The sequence below is a fragment of the Eschrichtius robustus genome, chromosome 12 (genome assembly GCF_028021215.1).
Source record: "Eschrichtius robustus isolate mEscRob2 chromosome 12, mEscRob2.pri, whole genome shotgun sequence".
Lineage (NCBI taxonomy): Eukaryota > Metazoa > Chordata > Mammalia > Artiodactyla > Eschrichtiidae > Eschrichtius > Eschrichtius robustus.
In genome coordinates, this window is record NC_090835.1 from 36,175,197 (window position 1) to 36,197,013 (window position 21,817).

General features: G+C 54.5%; 2 protein-coding genes across 2 annotated transcripts in view; both read left to right on the forward strand.

Moving 5' to 3' along the window:
- The window catches only part of STIMATE (STIM activating enhancer), a 55,309-nt gene extending 37,728 nt beyond the window's left edge, over positions 1-17,581 (forward strand). The window contains exons 3-8 of the mRNA XM_068558889.1: positions 1,309-1,404; positions 4,833-4,954; positions 10,071-10,183; positions 11,240-11,317; positions 12,065-12,214; positions 14,042-17,581. Coding sequence (XP_068414990.1) covers positions 1,309-1,404; positions 4,833-4,954; positions 10,071-10,183; positions 11,240-11,317; positions 12,065-12,214; positions 14,042-14,158 — 676 coding nt within the window. The 3' untranslated portion in view covers positions 14,159-17,581. The remainder of the gene's footprint in view (positions 1-1,308; positions 1,405-4,832; positions 4,955-10,070; positions 10,184-11,239; positions 11,318-12,064; positions 12,215-14,041) is intronic.
- A 1,774-nt stretch (positions 17,582-19,355) lies between these two features.
- On the forward strand, positions 19,356-20,421 carry MUSTN1 (musculoskeletal, embryonic nuclear protein 1). Its single transcript, XM_068558891.1, has 3 exons — positions 19,356-19,415; positions 19,815-19,947; positions 20,157-20,421. The coding sequence occupies exons 1-3, from the start codon at positions 19,407-19,409 to the stop codon at positions 20,261-20,263; spliced, it is 249 nt and encodes an 82-aa protein (XP_068414992.1). The 5' UTR covers positions 19,356-19,406; the 3' UTR covers positions 20,264-20,421.
- Positions 20,422-21,817: the final 1,396 nt, after the last annotated feature.

Genomic DNA, 21,817 nt, shown 5'->3' on the forward strand with positions numbered 1-21,817 from the left:
AAAAAAAAAAAAAAAAGGAAATCAGGCTTTTAAAAAAAAATAAGAAGCCATCTTCCTTGTACCTGTCCTAACAATAGCTACTTTCCCTCCAGAGGAAACTTCCGATAAATCTCTGTGATAAAGGCCCCTTAATAAAAGTATAAGCATATTCTTGATTGATCTTCAGTGCATTATTTCTCAGTGTTGATAATTCATTTTTATTTTCCACCAGTCGGTTTCTCTCAAGTCTGGGTATCTAGCTTGGGTGGGGGACCTGGGGGAATGTGGAGTTGGGTTTTACACACAATCCCCTTTGGCAGCTCCTACTTTGCCATGATTTTAGGAAATGATTTTCAAGCCTCAGTTGCAGGGTTGGTCTGCATAATCTCTAAGGTCTGTTCCAGCCCTGAGACCCATGCCTGTGTGCCCCTTTATCACCCCCGTCAGTGGCCTGGCCCAATTCTGAATGCCCAGCCTGGGAGGCCAAGAGAGGCGACCATAATCCAAAGGTTCCTCGACCACGGACTGTGAGTGGTCCCCAGGTGTTCACGGCCAAGGAGAAACTGAGGGCCCACGTTATCTCCACAGTGCTCCTGCCACCTGTCCCAAAGACTACCAACTTTGTTTTTTCTTTTCTGAAACTCCTGTCCTCTAGTCCAAGGGTTGGCAAGCTGTAGCCCGCAGGCCCAATCTGACTGCTGTCTGTCTCCATAAATAAAGTGTCAGTGGGTCGCTAGTGACCGGCTGCTCTTACAGTGCAGCAGCAGAGTGCGTAGTTGCTGCAGAGGACGATGGCCCGCAGCCTAAAATATCTACTCTCAGACCCTTTACAGAAAAGTTTGTCTGCCCCAGACGAGCCCGTTGTTTAAGCGGCAACAGCTGAAGGTTGTTTAGGGTTCCAGAGGCAGTGCTGGATGAGTGCAAGTCTCGTTAAGCTTGCACATCATTCAGCTCGTGTGTGAAGTCGGTTGGGAGCTCTTTAAAGTAGAGGCACCTCGGACCGCATCCAAAGCTGTGTTCAAGCATTTTGTTTTGAAGTAACAAAAATGAAAAAGTGAAAACACACAGTTTAAACGTGTTTCGTGTGTTTAAATCTGTGTTATTAATCAGTGGCCTTTCAGGGATGCAGTGTTATGGTTTTGAAAGGGGGCTGAAACGCCAAGCCTGAGTTAGTCCCAGTGTCCCAGGAAGAGGTGACTAGTAACTGGAAGTTTGGGGTCTCCCCAGTGGCTTTTTTCTTTTTTTCCTGTTGCAGACTTATCATTTTCCCCAAATTGGTTATTACCTTCCTGTCAGAGTGATAACAAGTGCTGATTCTATTTTGTACAGGTTTTTAGACACTTCCAAACAAGCCATAGGAATGCTGTTCATCCACTTTGCAAATGTATACCTAGCAGATCTCACTGAAGAGGACCCTTGCTCACTGTAAGTGGCCCATATTTGAGTGCAAACATCACCTGCCCCTCCATGCCTTGCTTTCTGCTGCCAGTCATGTTCCCTCTAGCTTGGGGAGGGGGCAACTCCCCTTCGTCTCTGTGCTCATCTGAGAGATTGCTGTGTGCGTGCTGGGTGTTAGGGTTTTGCCCAGTGACAGTTGCCCTGTGCTCTGGCTTTCTGCTAGTCAACCTAAGTTCTGTCCCTTGGCCTTCTAGTGCCCTTGTGTCTCCCAGTTTCCAAGCAGCCCCTGGCAGAGCAGCATAATGCCCCGAAGGAGTGTCTGTGCTGGAGCAGTACACATAGGGGCTTCTCTGTGGTGTCAGCCATTCAGGGTCAAAGCCATTGTTGACCATTTGTTGACCATCATTGACCTCTTTGACCTGAAGACCATGGGTGGTTCTGCCTTGTCAGTGCAGGCAGTGTGCCTTCCACACAGCCCCCAGAGCTGTCTGCCTAAAACCCCAGTTGGGCCATGATACCTGTCCTCCTTGCTGACAGCACCCGAACAGTGCCACTCTTAGCAGATGGAGTAGAAGAGGGTGCTCCCCTTCCCTGTCCTGGCTCCATCTGCTGCCTTCCTCTCTCAAACTTAGTGCTCCAGCCATGCTGGGCTGCTCCTGGTGGCCCTCAACCCCACCAGCTGTCTCCTGCTTCTCTGCCTTTGCTCGCACTGCCCTCTGCCTGGAATGCCCCCCAGCCCTGCCGTGCCTCTGAGGGAGAGTGGGGTGGAGGGTTGGTGAGTCCCTTGCCAAGAGGTTCAGTGTATATTTAAGACCATTTGGACTGGAAGAGTCCTTTAAGCTTCTCTTGTTTGGTGACTGTGTAGTTTTGAGTTTTAGTTCAGGTCCCGATTCAGAAGGAGGTTGTAAAGTCTTCCCTCCCCAGGGTTTTTTACCTTAAGACCTGGATAGGTTGTAATCTGTTAGGGTGTAGTCCCACAGCAGGGGACCGGAAGGGCGATCCTCCCATAGGGGAGTTGGTTAGGAAAGGGCCTTGTCCTTCTAACCCTCGAGCCCAGCAGCAAGCTTGCGTCATCCTCTGGCGGATAATCTTGGTTGGCCGGGATATGCTGAGAGCCAGCTGCTCACCCTGGAGGCACTGGGGTGAGGAACCCTGTCTCCTGGTGCCGCCTTGGTCACTGGTGGACTTTGACAAACTGAATCACAGCTGGGATGGAGAGGGGACTGCTGACAGATCTCGAGTGCTTAGCCAGAGGAGAAAAGGCCCAAAATGGAGTTAGGTGTGGTGAAAAGAGCCCTTGAACGGGAGGCCAATCAGCGGGAAGGCAGCTCAACTTCCCTGAGCCTCTGTTTCCTCATCCAGATCCCCAGGATCACCATGAAGGTTTCATGAGATGACGAGTACGTGCAACGTTGGAAGTCATAGAGGCACTTGCCAATGAAGATGTTAATAGCTCAATCAGAGGATATTGTCATTAAAACATAGGAAAGACATGTGAGCTCCAGCAGTCGGTTGAAGAGCTGTTGGGGGGAGACTAGGCAGGCAGAGCAGGCCTTGCCCCACAGAGTGGAGAGGTCCTGGCCTGTGGAAGAGCAAGTGCTGCAGCAGGATCCATTCCAGCCCCATCATCCGTGAATAGCCCTGTGACTTTTTACAAATGGGGGAAAGGTTGGGCTGGACCTGGGGCATCTTGGTACTCTACAGACCTAGAAGGGAAGCCAGTCAGTTCTGGGAGAGGAGAAATGTACGAACAGAGGAGGGTGAACAACTTCCTGTGGCTGCAGGGGTGCCCCGTGCTGGGGATACTGCTCTGGGTGGGAGTTTGGCTTTTGTGACATCCGAGGAGCTATGATTCTAACGGCACATTTGTGTAGCACTTAATACGTGGCAGGCACTGTTCACGTATGTTGACTCGTTTGATCCTCATAACAGCCCTGCAATATAGATACTTGGATTATTCTCATTTACAGTTAGAGAACTGAGGCACAGAGAGATTTATATAACTTAATTGAGTTCACACAGCTCAAGAGTGATGGAGCGGGGATTTGAACCCAGCCAGTCTGGCTCCGGGACCCACAGGATACCCTGTTGGCTGCCAGTCTCACCTGTGTTGAGTATAGGGTCTACAGGTTTCTGTCTTTATTCCCAAGGCCTGGCACACAGTAGGCTCGAATCAGTGTTTGGTGAGGGGTGAATGAACTAATGCCTGCATGTGTATCAGGTTCTGTTGATATTTTCAGGATGGGTCCCAGATGTCAGAACCACTTGAAACCAATGCAGTTTAAGCATCTGAGAGCAGCTTTAGCCTAGGGCCAGAGCTCAGCTGTGAACTTGGAGAAACTGCCTGGGAAGCAGTCGCTATGCCTTCTCTGGTCTGTGGTCTGAGAGTGACCCCTTGTGATTTTAAAGAGGAAGGGCAGGCAGGAAGAACAGGCCGTCCCCTCCCTCTGGTTTTCTCACCACTCCAGGGCACTGGCAGCCGCCCCCTTCCCCCCTCAGCACATGCTCCCTAGGTTTCAGAGTGCTGTGCATGTCACTGAGGCCACTGAGGCTGGGCCTTGGGGTTGGGGCCATGGGCCTGCATAAAATGTCTCAAGCCTGAGCAACTCAGCAGTGCCGCAGTTGGTCTGTGGTATCCGGAGCTTCCTTAGGGGGGTTTCCTAGCCGTGTGGCATCTGGAGGGCTAGCACCTGACCCCGTGACTGCTTGTCTCCTGCTTTGTCTGGAGAGCTGCAGCCTGTGTTCAGGGCCCTCGAGGGAAGGCCAGTGAGCCAGGGGCCTTTCCTTGGTGAGGGAAGGGGTGTGTGTCGGACAGATGGAAACAGACCCCACAAGAACGAGAGGTCAGGGTGGGCATGCTCTACTGACCCTCCTCTCCTTCCTCCATCATCTTGCCTTTTCCATGGGAGGTTAAGCTCTCTCTTTAGAAATATTTACTTGTGCTTGCTTCCATGGCAGGCTCTGAAGCACAGGGATGAGCAAGGGCCACGTGGCCCTGCCCTCTTTGGTCTAGGAAACCCCGGGGGCCATTTCCTGAACTCTGCTGCAGCAGCGCTGTCTCGGGGCCTTGCGAGGGCTGGGCCTCCAGGGAGTGAACAGTTATGGCACGAATTATTTTTATCGATTAAGTTCTGTTTTCCTACCGGCCTCCTTGGCTGCTTCCAGGCACTCTGTCCCAGTCTTCGTTTGGCAGGAACACTTGAGGGCTTTCGAGTTTCTTGGTCGCTCCTCCACCCACTTTGAGCAGTGCAGTGTCCCGGGGCGTGAGGCCTTCCTGGGCTCCCGGAGGTGAGCCCTGCAGCCTCTTGCACAGGCACACTGGAGGCTCCCACCTCCCAGAACAGGACCAAACAGTGCTGGATCCCCAGCCTTGACCTTGGCCCTGGAAGCACGTGGGCCCAGCTCCCACCCAGGGTAGTGTTTCCTGATGGTGCCACTGTGCCCTCTCCTCACAGGTACCTCATCAACTTCCTCCTGGACGCCACCGTGGGCATGCTGCTTATCTACATGGGCGTGCGCGCCGTCAGCGTCTTGGTGGAGTGGCAGCAGTGGGAGTCCCTGCGTTTTGGCGAATATGGTAACGTACCACGGACGCTAGCCAGGGCTGTGGAGGGGGCTTCCTGGAGGGGGCTCTGCTCCTTGCCCCGTACAGCCCTCCAGGCCAGTGGGTTCGAAGAAGGTTCAAGAGCTGGTGGCTTTGTCCTCTGTGTGGTGGAGAGGCTTGTTCTGGAGCCTGAGCTCCAACCTCCTGCCACATGCCCGAGGCAGGTGGGTGCCTGCTTTGCTGCCTAGGCTACTAGGAGACAGGAGACACCCTAGAGGCAGGGAGGGGCACAGCCCTCAACTGCAGGGGTGTAAGGCCACCTCACTCTGCCACACTTCCCACCAGGCTCATACCACCTGCCCACCTCACTAGAGAGATGGGAGGCGGCTCTCAGTTTGGGAGTTGCCCCTCTTTTTGCTGCATGTCTGTGCTTGTCCCGTCACTGGGCCATTCCACTACTGGGTCTCACAAGGTCAGGACTGGAGTGTCCATCCCCCCACCCCGGGGCCAAGTCACCTTGCTGACCGTGGGCTGCCCCCACCCCAGCATCTGGCATGTACGGTCACCAGGGACACCAGGTGAATCCTCAACTCACAGAGACACAGCTTGAAGCAGGTGACCTGGGGATGCTGACCCAGCTTTGACCCACTCCATCTTGTCACACCCCGTGGGATACAGCCTGGGTAGGAAGCTGCCTTCATGCTGGCTCCGGGCACAGACGCAGTGCCTTTTACTGGGTACCCCCAGAGAAACAGCTGGATGTGCCCTCAGCGGGGCTGCTGGTGAGAGGGGCTTCTTTGGGCCTTGCCCTGCTCTGGGGATTTAGCTGTCTCCCACCTTCACAGCAGGCCTTGCTGTCTGGAGCCAGGAGCTCCCATTCATGGGAACAACATCAGTGGAGTCTTTGCCATGAGAGGGGCACGTGGGACAAGAAGGAGGGATTCTGTGATGGAACGACGGTGGGATTCTGGATCCCACTCTCCTTTCCTGGTCACACCTCCCAAAGAGCTCATGGCTCTGGGCCCGATGGCCGCTCACTCCTGCATGGCTGAAGACTCACAAGGGACTGACATTGAAAAGGGGAGCCGGTTCGTGGAGCTGGCTGTGAGTGCCTTGGGTATTTCTAGAAATCTTAAGTAATTGTTTGTCTCCATTGACGGGAGATGAGCTCAGGGGAGGGCTTTTCTTAGCCTTGTTACTTGATGCCTGATGAATCACTGACTTAAGATAGTGTCCAACACACAGCATCTGCCCCTATGTCTCCAGGGAAGGCTGCAGAGAAGCTCCAAGTCATTGACTTCTCAACTTGGAGGATGGAAATGGACCACAGCACACATGGACCAAAGCTACATCATCCTCATTTATAGGATAGGCATCCACAGGGGTTGAGTGACACAGGAAGCTCACCCAGACAGTGCACAGCTTGGAGGGCCTCTTGGCTACTACACTGGGATATGCAGTCCTCCCACCATCTCCAAGAGCAGTGCTCATAGCTTCTTCTTTGCTGTTAAGATCCATTCTGGAAGGCAGGGCTTTCGACTCAACCGTAGCTGAGCAGTGCTACGAGAGAGCCACTCATAGCCAGTCATGCCGCTCTGTGACCTGGGAGTGGAGGCCAAGTCTGGTCCTGACACGCTGGACATTACGGTACCACCTATTCCCAGCATGTTTTGTTTGCATCCTTAAGAGAGATTGAAAGGAAGAAGGCAGTGGTTGTTTAAACCTCTTGTTTCCATGCCACCCTCCTCCACCCACTTAGCCTGCCTCAGCCCCTGCCCTTGGGTCATCCCACCCCTGCCTTTGGGAACCAGAGTCTTCAAGCCAGGGTGTTTCCACGTGAAGCTGCCCTTTATCGAGGACCGTCTGGGTCCTCCCTCCCCAGGCTGAGGAAGGATAGTGGATGTCAGTTACCTGGTTTCTATTTCTGTCAATTTCTATTGTTTTTTTCTTGCTGCTATAACAAATTACCAACAAAACTAGTGGCTTAAAACAACACAAATTTATTATCTTAACTGTCTGTAGTTCAGAAGTCTGACATGGGTCTCACGGACTAAAGCCAGGGTGTCAGCAGGACTGGTTCCTTCTGGAGTCTCTGAGGGGAGAATCGGTTTCCTTGCTTTTTCCAGATTCTGGAGGCTACCTACATTCCTTGGCTCGTGGCCCCTTCCTCCATTTTCAGGGCCAGCAGATGCAGGTTGAGTTCCTCTCATATCATATCACTCTGACCTTCCCCTACCTCCTTCCACTCTGAAGAGCCCTTGTGATCACATTGGGCCCACCTGGATAGGCCAGGATGCTCTCTCTCAGTCAGCTGATCAGCAGCCTTAATCCACTTGCAGCCTTGAGTCTCTGCCACAGTAGCTCCATAGTCACAGGTTCTGGGGATTAGGTTGTGGACATTATTCTACCTATTGCACCTGTTAACCGGCCCATCTGCTTGAGGCAGTAGTTCCAGGTAGGCCACAGAGCTCTCTTCTCAGGTGAGAGAAGAAAAGGGGCTTGTTTTCTAGGTGTTTCCATGGTCCCTAGAAGAGAAGGTGAACTTGCTAACAAGAACATGGGCCGTGGGGGAATAGACCACACAGCCCTGAGGGGCGAGACAGGGTCCAGGGAGTACGTGGTGTCTGCAGTCTGAAGACCAGGCTGCTCTTCCTTAGGCAGAAGCCCTGAAAACGAGGTCTCTGTCCTTTGGGCACCAGCGGTGTGTGGGCTTTGCTGCCCGCCCCTGTCCCTGTACTCCCTCCGGAGGCCTCTCTAGATACAGAGTGTTCCATCCTTTTGGTCCCATCCATCCCTGTGATTTATCCTGAGGAAATAATCCAACAAAAACAAACACCCACGCACCTCAGTGTGTCCAGTGTGGTAAAAAGCAGAGCACACGAGAATGCCTGGCTTGTCTGTCCTTAAAAGACGAGGCTGTGGACAGGCTCTCAAATGAAACAAATCAGAAAAACCAGCACATGTGCGCTCACTCCAGCTGTGGCTGCGAGGGCTGGATGCTTGGAGGAAACGGTGTGTGAGAGTGGGGTCACATGTGACTTTTTACTTTTTTTTTCCACCATGTATTTATCTGTTTGTTTATTTATTTATTTATTTATTTTGGCTGCGTTGGGTCTTCGTTGCTGTGCATGGGCTTTCTCTAGTTGCAGCGAGCGGGGGCTACTCTTCGTTGTGGTGCATGGGCTTCTTGTTGTGGAGGCTTCTCTTGTTGTGGAGCACGGGTTCTAGGCATGTGGGCTTCAGTAGTTGTGGCGCTCGGGCTCAGTAGTTGTGGCGCGCAAGCTCTAGAGCACGAGCTCAGTAGTTGTGGCGCGCAAGCTCTAGAGCACAGGCTCAGTAGTTGTGGTGCACGGGCTTAGTTGCTCCGTGGCTTATGGGATCTTCCCAGACCAGGGCTGCAATCCGTGTCCCCTGCATTGGCAGGCGGATTCTTAACCACTGTGCCACCAGGGAAGTCCTCACCGTGTTTTCAGACTTTCTTACTCAAGCATCTACATGAAAGACAGAGGCAGCTGCCTCTAAGTTGTGGCTCTGGAACTCAGAGCAGTGGAGTTCAGGGGGCAGTGTGAGGCCCCCTGAGAAGGAAAAGCATCTTCGTTTTCTGTCGGCCACTTAAAACTTGGAGCAAATGGAGTGAGCATGCTCTGAGCAAGTGTATTTTCTTTTGATATTAAATGTTAACTCGTGTTGACTTTCAGACACACTATTTCCAATCCTACCAGTGCTTCTGTCTGACTGTCCCCCGTTTCACTTAACAGTTTTTAACAAGTATTTTCAGCTGCTGTTTTTGAGGACTTTCCTCAATAACGTCAGGTAGTTTACCGAAAGGATTACAAAACTCCATTAAAAATCTAGTTAGGAGAGATTGCACTTCTGAAATGGCTTTTTGGCTCAAATGTGAAAGTAAATAGGACACTGCAGAAGAGGCAGTGATGTCTTTCTGCATGTTTTCTGTGCACTTCTCCAGAGGTTTTCCAGAAAAGGGAATGGCCTGGGGTTGTGTCCATTACAGCTGCTGGAAGGTGTCCACTGGGGTTCCACCACATACAGCTGGCAAGGCTGCGGGCCTCCGGCACCCATGCTGGACAGGGATTGCTGCAGAAACTGCAGAATCAATTGAGAAGCCAGAGGTTCCTCTGGAGGCCAGATTCTCCTTACAGCCTGGATTGGGGCCTTTGTCTCCCCTGCAGTGTTACTCTCTAGCCCCCTCCGGGCCAACGTGGTCACACAGCTCCGGCAGGGCTTCCAGAGTGGCCCCTGGCGGCGTCCCCCCACCCCCCCCACTCTCCCCTGGGTCTCCCGCTCTGGAGGCGTTTGTGGCTCCCCAGGGACTCACCCATCCCATGGGTTCTGCCTGTCACTGAGGATGTAGGATGTTCCCTGGAGGGGTCCTCCACCCTGCATCAAGTCCCTTTTGAAACTTTCTGGAGGCACTGAGTGTCCCCCAGTGCGGACTGTTGGATTCCTGCGATTGCTGTGCTGTTTCTCAAGCAGTGACCAGTGGGATCACAGACGGACCTTTGTCACAGCCCCTCCTCACCTTGGAGGCTCCTCTCTTTTCTTCCATGTCCCCAGCCCAAGGTGTTTTGGGGTGCCCCCCTAGACAGAATCTGAATTTCCCCAGAGTCAGGTTTCTGCTTTCAGGGCTGAGGGCAACAGGAATGGCCGGGAGAGTGGGTGGGCCGGGGGTAAGAGACAAACAAAGAGGTCATTTGGTGCCTACATGATTCAGACCCTCAGGCCGCTCATGGACGGGGGGAAAGGACGGGTAGCACTACAGCCACTGGAAAAATCAACAACGGATAATAATAGCAGTCTTGCTTAACACAGCCTCAGCTGCCAGTGGACAAAAAGAGCCAGCTTTTCTGAGCTCCAGCAGTGGGCACTTACTAACTTTAGTGCTTTGTAATTATATCTTGGGCTGTCTTGAAAGAAAGGCCACTTTGGTATCTCCAAATTAGGAATTCTCTGATTTTGTTTAAAACACCCACGTTTGTTTGTTCGGCCGAGCTGATTCTTGGTGCTCTGGAGGGCTCATTCAGGAGCTCTGGGGTGGGGTGGGGTGTGAGGGCTCACAGGAGCTGTGGGCAGTGGGGGGGCGGGGCATTGGTGTCTGCGCCCCGCGTGACCAAGCCCGCTCTCCCTGCAGGAGACCCTCTGCAGTGCGGAGCCTGGGTTGGACAGTGTGCCCTTTACATCGTGATCATGATTTTTGAAAAATCTGTCGTCTTCATTGTCCTCCTCATACTTCAGTGGAAGAAGGTTTGCCTCTTGTTCCCTTCTTTACCAGCTCCTCGAGACGCTAAGCAAGACAGTACTTCCCCACCCCAGCCCTACTGGGAAACCAAACTGGTTGCTGTTGTTTTTTTTAACTCCATGAATGCACCTGGATTGGTTCTGATGGGGCAGCTCCTGGCTGCCTATCAAGAGCAGTAACTTGTCAGTTTTTTACGTAGCATCCTTCCACTTCGGCCATACACGTCTGCTCTAGATTAAGCCTTGGAATATATAAAGCCCATGAAAATACAGTCCCCACCCTGGGCTTGCTTATGGTGGTCGGTTAACTGTAAGTGTTGTCAGCGGGTGTTCTCTACGTTTGCAGGTGCTTCCTCATACACCTGTCTTGGCCAGTGGTTTAGTCGAGCCTTTTGGTGCCACAGGCAGTGGCTGGTCACAGGTTCCCATGGTTCCTAACCCTGCCCTCTGGCCCCAGGGCTGTGCAGTTAAGCTTCCACTGCCCACAGGAAACCAGCCAAAGAGACTTCGGGGACAAGTAACTCAGATCTTGGCCTGCTTTGGTTTTATTCGTGGCTGAGATTTATTTTTTTAAGAAAATAAACCAAGGCTTTTGGGAGCTGTTGCCCTTGAGGAGGCGGTTGGGGTGCAGGGTTTCTGTTAGAAAGTGGTCGGCACCTCATTGCTAGTAGCTGTGATGAGCGCTCACCCACCTCCTTCTCTCCTCACACTTCCAACCCCACCCCGTGCCTGCTTCGTAAAGTGCTTCCCGCCCCACCCCTGTCCCCCATCCCCGTCGCTTCGCTTCTCAAGTCCGCACCAGGACTGGAGCTCAAGCACTAACTGCTCCCAGTGGTCTCCAAGGGGGTCAGTCCCTTGTTAGCAGTCAGGTCTGGGGACTGTGCGGCCCTGGGTGTGAGGTGCTGTTCTCATCAGGGCTCTGGGGGGAGTGCCTAAGCTAAGCCCCCTCGCAAGGCCTCGTGGGTGATTTCCAGTGCCGCATCACCCCCCCACTCCCCCACCTCCGCCCCGAACTTTCTCTGGGGTCTCCCCTGCCCTCACTGAGTCTGCTTCTCTTTACAGGTGGCCCTGTTGAATCCCATTGAAAACCCAGACCTGAAGCTGGCCATCGTCATGCTGATCGTCCCCTTCTTTGTCAATGTCAGTGCCTTGTTGCATTTTTTTACCCCCGTTTGCCCCCTGCCTTCCCGCGTCTGTCAGAATTCTGAGTCTGATGGAGAAAACACGTTATAGCCCTCGGGTCCCTCCACGCAAACATTTGCCACCTCCCATCCCCACCCCGGACCTGGAAATGGCAGGATTGCTTCCTCAACATGCACATCCCTGCTCTGGGGCCTCTGTGCAAAATGAAGGGTCCTGGGATCTTTGTCTTGCCCTCCCTGCCCCGTGTGTAACAGCAGCTTCTAGATTAAGATCGTCAGGAATTCACCCCCGTCGTTTATTCCTGACCGCAGGGCTCCAAGAGAAACTCATGAGCACTCTGGCTAGAAATTAAGAAATAAGAAAAGAAACGGTAAAGGAACCTGGGGATGACAGATGTGGCAGGTGTGCCGGCCAACTGCTCGGCCCAGGGGAGGAGCCCCCACCAGGAGTCCGGAGACCTTGGTTCAGGCCCCGCTCTGCCAACTGCTGCGGCAACCGGGGCAGGCTGTCCCCATCAGTCACCACCACAGAACCCCTTGGGGTGAAACAGAAGAAGGGACATAGAGATTGGGAATCTCTTCGTAGACTGCTGAGAGAGAGAGCAGGGGGCCTGGATGATGTTTTCCTTTCCCTGGTTCTCGATGCTGTGATCTGGAGCAGGGGTGAGAAGGATGGGTGTGGGGCTGCTCAGCTTGGTTTCACAAATGGCTTATCCCGGAGTAACCTGCATTTTCCTTCCCCCAGGCTCTGATGTTTTGGGTAGTGGACAATTTCCTCATGAGAAAGGGAAGGACGAAAGCTAAACTAGAAGAAAGGGGAGCCAACCAGGACTCGAGGAATGGCAGCAAGGTCCGCTACCGAAGGGCCGCGTCCCACGAGGAGTCGGAGTCTGAGGTAGGGCCGAGCCCTCGTGCCGCTGACCCAGGAGGGGTCTGGTCTTGTGTTTGCATCTGTCCTTCTCTTGAGTGCTGAGTCACAGTGCCAGCCAGCGGGAGGGAGAGGAGGCTGACAGCTCCCATCCAGCCTGGACCCATTCCTGCTGTCCCATGGGCCTTCCTAGGGCCGGGAGCTGGAGCATCTGTTGGGGGTGGCTCGCCTCCTGTAGCCCCTCTGTCAGTGGAGAAAGACAGGAAAGGGAGGAGCTGCCTTGTTCCAGGGAAGCTGTCAAGGACGTGTGGGCCTGGTCGTCGACCTTTAAGCATCAAGACGTTTGAATCCCTGCCTGTTGCCAAAGAGCAAGGGAAGTGTTGGCTAAGCCACCAAGAAACTTCTGTAGGAGTAGCCAGACCTCCCAGGGAGAACCTCACCTCCCCTTATTTTCAGGTTTCCTGAGTTCAAATGTTTGGACTTCAGGGAGATTGGTGGTCATAAATAGGAGCCTGGAGGCAAGGTTGTGTCCTAGGCAGCCCACAGCACTCACTTTGCACCTGCACTGTGCTGTGGGATGGGGGCTACAGAAATGGCTGAGGTCTTCAGACTTGTGGGCAAGGAAGGTGACAGCCTGCACAGCCCATCGTAGCACTCTGCGATAAATTCTGAGATTGAGGCATTGACAAAGCCCTGTGAGGACTTGGAACAGTTGGTTTAGCTCTTGGGGGCGTCCTGGAGGGAGCTTTGAAAGCTGACTAGATGGAGGACAGAGGGGAAGCCCGTCGCTTCTCTAGGTGTCCCTAGAATCTGGCACAAGGCCTGTCGGGTTGTAAGAGCGCAGTGAACATTAGGTGAATGACAAACAGCGTTTCAGGCAGAAGCAGCTGCTCCTGAGCAGTTGTAGTCATGTGATTTGGCATTTGGGTACTAATGTGAAATTTACTGTGGCCAGAGTAGCATATATTCCGGAGGGTAGGACGGAATGACAAGAAGTAGGTACGGGCAAAGGTCTGAGCTAGCTGGGCAAGGTGCTTTGTGATCCAGCGTGAGGAATGGGAATGTGCTTGTGCGGCAGGTAGGGAGCCAGAGTGTTCGATCAGGGGACCAAGACTGGAGGCAGGAAGCCCTGCAGGGAGGGGTGGTGAGACTGCCCTGCCCGGGGGGAGAATGAGCTCCCCTTGCACAGGTGCGCTTCGGGCCTCTCCATCCTGACCTGGGCTGTGCCAGTCCTTCCCCGGTGCTCTGAGGTCTGTGGAGCCAGGCAGGTGGGCAGTGAATGAGTGTCTGCCCCGGATGCCCTAGCTGCGTGGCTGCATCGTTCTGGGGGCTCAGAAGAGCAGAGGGCTTCTGTTTGTCTTCAGAAGTTTACCAGGTTGGCTCAGAGCAGACACTCTGAAATCTCCATGCTTTATGTTGTGCCCCACAGGTGTTTTCCTTTCAAAACGGGGCTTTTCAGTCTGCTTTTGCTGTATTTGAACCAATTGCAAGGACCTAAGACTCCATGTGTGAAGACTGGGCTTTTTTGCCAGGATGACCGTAGGCTAAGTTTGCTCTGACGGGGGTTCGGTCCCAGCCGGAGGTTGGATGGAGAAGCGGGAGCACGAGCAGAGGGGAGGCGTATCGACTCAGCACTGGTATCAGTAGCCCGTGGATGCACGTGGTGTAAAAAAAAGTCTGGGGTGGGCCAGCTTGTCTCACTCTGTAAAGGGGGCCTCCCCATCACCCTCTCCTAAAGAAATCCGACACTTGAGGCCTCCTAGACAGGCTGGCATTCTGTGCCGGGGTCCAAGGTGGGTAGGTGAAGAGGGTGCTGCAGGCAGTGACTCAGGGCCACGCCTCTCCACCACTCAGATCCTGATCTCGGCCGATGATGAGATGGAGGAGTCCGATGTGGAGGAGGACCTCCGGAGACTGACCCCCCTGAAGCCCGCGAAGAAAAAGAAGCACCGCTTCGGGCTGCCTGTATGACGCATCCTCGAGCTGGGGTCAGGTCGGGGCCCGGCCAGCCACTGGTTGGCCGAGGGTCGCTCTGCTGCGTCTTCCCTTCCCTCCTCTCTCTGCCCCTCTTCTACCTCCACTCCTCCCACGGTCTCTGCCCACTCCTAGACTACTGTGACCCGAGGGAGGGAGGCCGCTGGCCCGGCGTGGCAGCTGGAGGTCCCCACTCAGTTGCACTACAAACACTGACCAAATATGCAAGCGAGGCGTTTTGTTTGTGTGTTGTCGTCCCAAGCGGTGTTGTGAGGGACCCAGAAGCCCTGTCCTGCGTCTGGCCGGGTGGCCTCGAGGATGAGAACTCACGTGCACACAGACCGTGGGTGGAGCCTTTCGCCAAGGCTCAGGGGAATGTGAAGACGTAACACGTTTGGGGGCTAAAAGTTACACATTGACCAGGTTGGAACCGCAGCGCTTTCTTACTCGAAATGGCTTTTGTAACTATTGATTTCTATAGCTGGTTTTATGAGCTGTCACAGTGTTAATGTTTTTTGAGTATATGTTTATTTCCTATGGGACTCATGGGCAAAACATAGATTTTTAAGTCTTCCGTATGCTGTTAACTTTTATATTTTTAAGTTATATTTTCATACTATTGTATTTAAAAACTCTTTTTAATCCCCAAAGAAATGGGTTTGTTTGCCTTTCATGGGTTGTGAACTGGTGGGAGGAAAAAGTCGGGAATTTTTTATTTGGAACATTGTTAGGTAATCTACGATCAGATGAGGTAAATGATTCCGGTAGGAAGGGAGGTGGGCCCTCATCTGAAATCAGCAAACCCGGTGGTTCTGCAAAGGTCAGGCCTGGGCAGGAAGTGGCCGGTCCAAATGTGGATCCAGGGCCCTGTGAGGGTGGAACAGGAAGGGCTCTGCCCAGGGCCCACCAGCTCCTTGGCACTTCTGCTGGCAGGTTAGAGGTCTTAGTGAAACATGCCGGAAAAAGGAGCGTAAGAGGATGTTGTGTCCAGAGAAACTGAGACTCCGAGCCACTCCTGTTTGTTCCCTGCCTCTCTTCAGAGCCTCCAGATCTGAAGTTTAAAACACAATCTCGGCCTCCCCACCTCCCATGGTGCAGCCTTCAGAACCAGGCTCTGGACCCAGCTCTGGGAACTTCCTCTCAGGCTACGCCTTGCCTATCAGCTTAGTGTTGTCGACTCGTCTTCTAGAGAACGCCTGTCTGACCAAGTGATCCTGTTTTTCACATCCTCCAGACCAGCGGGTGGAGGTGAGCGAGCTTGCTCTCTGCATCCACAGGCAGGACGAGGTGCTTCAAAGCTTGTGGCCCCCACTCCCCAGCATGGGCATAGGCCCCGTGGCTTTGGGAGTCTGCTGCCCGGCAGTGGAATGGGCTGACCCAGGTACTTGCCCTGCTGTGGGAGCAGCAGCCCAGTGTTTTGTCCCAGCCCGGAGGCAGTCATGGAAGTTTAGGAATAGAGAACCGCATGGCTAAGGTGCGAGCTGGAAGTGAGATCAGTGCAGGGAGGTCACACCACCCAGAACCTTCTTTTTAGGTTCCTACCTAAAAACCTACATAAAAACGTGTCACTGAAGCAGATTGGGTCTGAACTGTGACATGTGAGCCACGCTGTTAAACCAGGCATCCTGGGCCTGTCCTCTGCCTCCCACGGTCTCACCTTGTGTGGGTCATGGAGGGACAAGCCTTGCAGAGGCCTTCTCAGCCTGTCATCCTGTAGGAGTCCAGAGGGCCAGAGGAGCTGGGACCTGAATTGCAGTGGGCGGTGACTCTGTTACGGTGGGCACCTGCAGCTGGAGAGGAGAGCAGGGTGAGATTGGAGCCCATCTCCACTCTCCCTTAGCTTTGCTCTCATTTTATGCTCCTCCCCCCTTCCACCCTCGGCTGTGTTAGTGGGGGCCTCCCCACTGGGAAGACCAGGACTGACATCGGTCCTGGTAGGTGGCAGGCATCGCTGACTTGCCTTACTCTGTCCTCCTGTTTTGTCTTGGTTTGAATAACCTGTGGCCGCAGCTGTTTCCTGCACCTCCCTGAGCCCAGAATCTGAGCTTCACTTTCAGTCTTGAGCTCCTCATGTTTCCAAACCAGGGACGGGGGTGGGGAAGCCACAGGTGTGAAGGATGGAAACTATGTGTTACAGACCCCAGATGATCTGCTCATCTCAAGGCTCGTCCCAGCGCCTGCTGGGCAGTGGGTTTGGGGGACAAAGAGGTAGCGAGCGATCAGTGGTTTCTCCCTGTATCCTGATTTTGAAAGGGCTTTAGCCTCTGAGCCTCAGTTGTATAGCTGGCTAACTAGGACATGGACGTGTAACAGGGAGTCTGATCGTACAGGGCCTTGTCAGCGTGCGGGCCTAAACGGCGTGGCCTGATGTGTTTGGCCTTATCCCTGGGATAAGCTTCCTCACCACCTGCTCCAAGGTGCCTTATGAGGTGCAGCTCTTCACCTGCCACATGGCAAGCATCATTGTGCTTGAGAAACCACGGGACACCAACTGGGTATTGTGCGCCATCCGTCTGATTTGTCCTAATCTGGACCTCAGCCAAGCCACCCATAATGGAAACTTGTAAGTCAAGGCCATGAACGAGTTTCTTATAACTGATAGAAATAACCCGGTGAGGTAGAACTGTCAAATCTGAATGGAAGAGATCGTTGTTGCCCATTTTTCCTTTCGCTGACAGTGGGATATTGACAATGGCAAGGAGGGATGTTGGTGAGATCCCAGGCAGTGGCTTCTTGGTCTGCTCAGCCCAAAGACCTGCCACGTGAAGGCCCGTCAATTAGCCTTCAGGCACACTGGTGGCCTCTTGCCTCAAGCTTTAACCTGTGCCTCTTCCTGACAACAGGAGTCATGGGTTGGTGTTGACCTGTCATGCCTTTAAAGGGAAAATATATAAAGGCTCAAATTCAGGTTGTTTCTTCCCCTCCTCAGTGTGGGCCTGGAGGCTGGAGCCCGGAGTCCCCGTCTGAAGGCTGCCCCAGGAGCCTGGAGGGAGGAGCAGCTGTCAGCAGCTCACTCTGCCCTCCAGACTGCAGTTCACTGGCCTTTTTGCAGCCAGGCAAATGCAGACGGCTCTGGGAACTTGCCGTCAGCCAGAGCAGCCACCTTGTAGGGGACAGGGCCGGCCTTTAGAAGTTTCACACGTTTCCAACTAGGAGTGGAGAGCTCTGTGTTTTACCCTGTGAAACATTGGCAGCTCTGAAGGGCTTTGCTCTTGGGGAGGGACCTTGAGCTCCTGAGTGGGTGGGTGGGTTGGTTTAATTTGATTTCTCTTTTCATGAAGTTTATTAGAAGTCAGACCTATGTGAGCAAACCATGACCGACTTCCACTGCCCTCCCAGTGGGGGTGGTTAAATTTGTGGTGTTACGATTCACAGAAACACATTTTTGAAATGAAAGGGAAGACGGTGTACTTACATTGTAAAGTGGTTTACAATAAAGTTTGACATCTTATTACAGTTTTTTAAAAAAAGAAACCATCACTTTTGTGGTTGCTGTTTGTGTGTTCTGTGAAGTTGAAACAGCTTAGTGGGGGTCAAGAAAATGGCCCCAGTGAGTTAGAAGGTTCTCCCCAGAAAACAGAGTGAGAATGAATCTGACATCTCCTTATGGCAGATGTGGGAGCCAAAACCTGCCAAGGGGAAAAAACCAAACATACTCTTGCCATTTCCACTTCCCTGTTAATGCGAGTAAAAGCCACTCTGCCTGCCCCCCGCCCCCCGAGGAGTGAAGGGTGCCGGAGAGATGGAGTGTGAGGAGTGAACATCCCACATCCTTGTTCCTGAGGCCACAGGGCTGGAAGGCAGGTGCCCCCCTGGGCAGAGCTGGCTGTGGGGGCCGAGCTGAAGTGCTGGGAGCCAGCAGCAGTGCCCTCACAGGCCAGGCCTGCCCTCAGTGCCTCTTGGCCCCTGTTTGGAGCCCTGAGTCTGTGCCCGTCCAGAGGCATTCCTCATGTCAGCACTTGTCTCAGATGGAGCCTGGCAGGGCTCGCATTGGCCTCTTGGGGCCAGGACCGGGCAGGGGGGATCGGGGTGGGATGAGGTCTGACAGCAGCGGAGTGGTGTTCCAGACAGCCAGACATCAGTGCCTGGTTGGGTTTCGTCTGCCTGGAGCCTTCAAGGATAAAAATACTCCCCATCACAAACTGACAAGGAGCTTGGGCATGTCTGATCCAATGGGGCGGACCCTGACCTCCCACCCACATCCACTCCTACCCTCATCTCAGGCTCGGAGTCCTGCCCTGTGCCCTGGGGGTCTTCCCTTCAAGGATGGGGTGTTAGGAACTAGCAGAGGAGAGCTAAGTGACCTTCAGGGAGCCTGTGCCTCTGTCCATGCCTTGAGTGGGCTTCACTCTTGCCCACCCTCTCACAACCTAAATGTCCTTGGGCCAGATGCCCTTCGGTGACCTCGTCTCAGTCAGAGGCTCTGTGCTGTTTCCTGCCTTCAGCTCACCGGTACCCTTACCACAAAGCATAGTTTCCTCCCGGCCCTTCCTGGTTGCTTTGCTCCCTCCTTCATCCTGTTGCTAAACTTGCACTGGGAGCTGGACAGAGGACAGGGGCATCAGCAAAAATGCGGATGGAGCGGCTCCCAGGCTTCCCTTGGCAGCAGCTTCTGTACCTGTGAGCCAGGGGTAGCCCCCATGCTCTGAGTCCACTGTGAGGGCCCAGCGAGCTGGGTGTGAGCACATGCTCCCCAGCGGCAGATGCAGGAAGCCCTCCGCCCTGCTGCCGTGTGGGGCTGGGAAGTCTCTTTCCTCTGGAATCCAGGGAAGGGGTAGAAGAGAGAGAAAAACAAGCTCAGAGCTGTCCACCCTGGCTCAGGGCCCGCTCTTTCCTCCGGGACACCCCCCCACCCCCCCGCTGGGATGGACTATCAGAGATGGACAGCTCGGAGTGCCACACGCACGTTACAGGACCTACGTTCATAAACGCGAGTCGCTGCCAGGCCCAGCACCTCCCGCCTGCCAGAGAGCAGCTGTTCTCAAGGGTACGGGGTCTTCCCAGCTGTCTGCTTTCACCAGAACTGCAGCCCACCAAGCAGCAGTGCTCAGCGAGCCCCCATCATCTCCAAGAATAAACTCTGAAGCCAGCGGCTGTGTGGATCTGAATCATCAGGGAGCTGTCAGAGGAGGGGGAGTGACTTCCCGGGACAGGCAAGCCAACTATATAAGCCCCAGAGGGCTGGGCGCCGCTCAGATCTCTTTCACAGCCGCTGCCTTCCAGGGAGCAGTTCCCCACACCCACCATGTCCCAGGTAGGAGGGCCCAGCACAGGCCCTGCTTGTGCCAGGGGGTGGGGGTGGAGGATGGATGTTGTTATCTTTAGCAGCTGTGTCTTGAGCTGAGCTCTGGGCATAAACACAGGAGGCTCTGCCTCTCCTGGAAGACCGGGGCTCAGGGAGGACAGGCACACAGATGGTGTGAGGCTACAACAGCCATGGCCCCAGAGCTCCCAGTTTGTGGGAAAAGGGCAGAGACTCGGGGTAGGGGGCTGTGAAGTATAGTCAGGAAGGCTTCCTGGAAGAGGAGTGAGGCCTTGAATTGGCTTGAGTTAAGTGAGCAGGGAAGAGGGGTCTCTGCCAAGGCACAGTGGTGGGAAAGGGCTCTCAGCCTCGAGGCCTCGGGTTGTAAGTTGAGGCTCTGGACTCTCAAAGGCTGGCACTCAGGAAGACCCCATCAAGAAGAAGCGCCCCCCTGTGAAGGAGGAGGACCTGAAGGGGGCCCGAGGGAAGCTGACCAAGAACCAGGAGATCAAGTCCAAGACCTACCAGGTCATGCGGGAGTGTGGTGAGTGTTCTTGGGACGATGGGGGCCAGGGGCGCAGATGTGTGTCAATAGGAGGGAGGATGGGGTTGGGGGGGGAGGTCCCATGGGTCCTTTTTCTAAGAGTTCAGAGCTTGTGGGCTCAGGGGGGGTGCTCCCCACAAAAGGAGCCTTTCCTCCCTAGGAAGCCAGGCCATGCCCCTGACTACACCTCCTCCCCATCCTCCCCACAGAGCAAGCTGGTTCTGCCGCCCCATCGGTGTTCAGCCTTGCCCGGACTGGCACCGAGACCGTTTTTGAGAAGCCCAAAGCCGGACCCGCCAAGAGTGTCTTTGGCTGAGAAGTGCACGCCACGCCCCTCACCGTCAGCAACACCTAGACACAGGAGCCTTTCCCAAGAACTCTTTTTTTATGCCAGAACACAGCTTCTCACCCGTGGCCTCTGGGATTGGCACCCTCCCCGACAACCCTGGCCCCTGAGCCCAGGGACTCTGCATCAGCACCTGGGCAACACCAATAAAGAGGATGCCCAAGTGGCCCCAGCATTTGGAGGGTGTTGGTTGGTCACTGGCCATGGCCACTAAATGCAGGGGAGGGGTGGGCAAGGTGGGTGTGGGGCATGTTCTGTACGCTTCTCAGCTTTTGGGACGGCCCCAGAGGATAATGCAGGTGCCATTATGGCCACTGCCACGTACTAGAAAGAACCTTGGGTGTGGAGCCCTGGCGCTGATCTGTGTGACTGCAGACTGTCTCTCCTCCTTTTCTGAGCCTGTTTCCCCTTGTATGAGGCAAGGGAGCCTGTTGCGCAAAACAGGCCATAGTCACACTGCTCAGAGTGAGGCAGGTGGGGGCCTGGGGCTCACGCTTCCCTTGGTTTTCACAGAAGCCATCGAGATGCCTCCAAGGACCCCAAGGCCCTGAGGGACTCAGGATCCTCAAAGCCCCCTCCCCCTTGTTCACATTGCCTCCCTGCCAGCTCTCACCCCCTCCCCCTTGTTCACGTTGCCTCCCTGCCAGCTCGCATCCCCTCAAAGACAAAGCCAGGTGGAGGCTCCTCTCTGGCCGGTGGCAGTCTGCTTCCTGAGCTACTGTCCCCTCTCCCAAACAGGGTGAGCCTCCCCCTTGCCACTCGCACAGCTCTGCCTGAGGCATGGAACACCAGGTTCTTGGCTCATGTGCGATTCTTCCCGCTTCAGGCCTCAGTGTCTCTGTGCGCGTGGACCTGTCAGACTCAGGGGACTGCAGAGGCCTGTCCAGCTGACAGCAAGACCACAGACAGTCCAGGGATGGACTGGCAGGGTCTGGGCTTACAGAGCCTGGCTCGTGGCCAGTGCCTACAGGGAAGTCCCGCCTGTCCCCTGGGCAGGTGGAGCGGGCTGCACGGAGCCTTTCCCACATTCCTGGCCAGCCGGCCTCCTTATATAGCCGTTTCCAGGCTGGGTCCATGCTCTGTGCCCCAAGGGAGCAGACCTTCTGTGGCGACCAGGCCTGGGTCTGCTCACTGGGCTCCTGGGGAGGCTCTTCCCCCATATTGCTGAAGGGGTATGTCTTCCCGAGTAATCCCAATCACATCCATAGTCAAAGGGAGAGTCGTATACATGCGCCCAGAGGTGAGGCTTCTGGCTAATTCATGCTAAGGAAGGGGAATATTCACTTGTAGCCACAGACCCAGCTCCCTTCCCTTGGGGCAGATGCTACTGGCGTTGACTGAGACAGGGCTAATGGAGGAGCCCCCTTCCCGGCCCTTGCAAACCTGTCACTGCCCCAGGGTCCCAAGTAGGCCCTGAAGATGGTACCCTTCCCCAGTTCCCACCCCTGGGATAGTGTCACTGAGTCCTCCTTCCCCAACCAAGGATCTGGCACCTGGCCGCTTTTCTGAAGCATCTTTATCCCA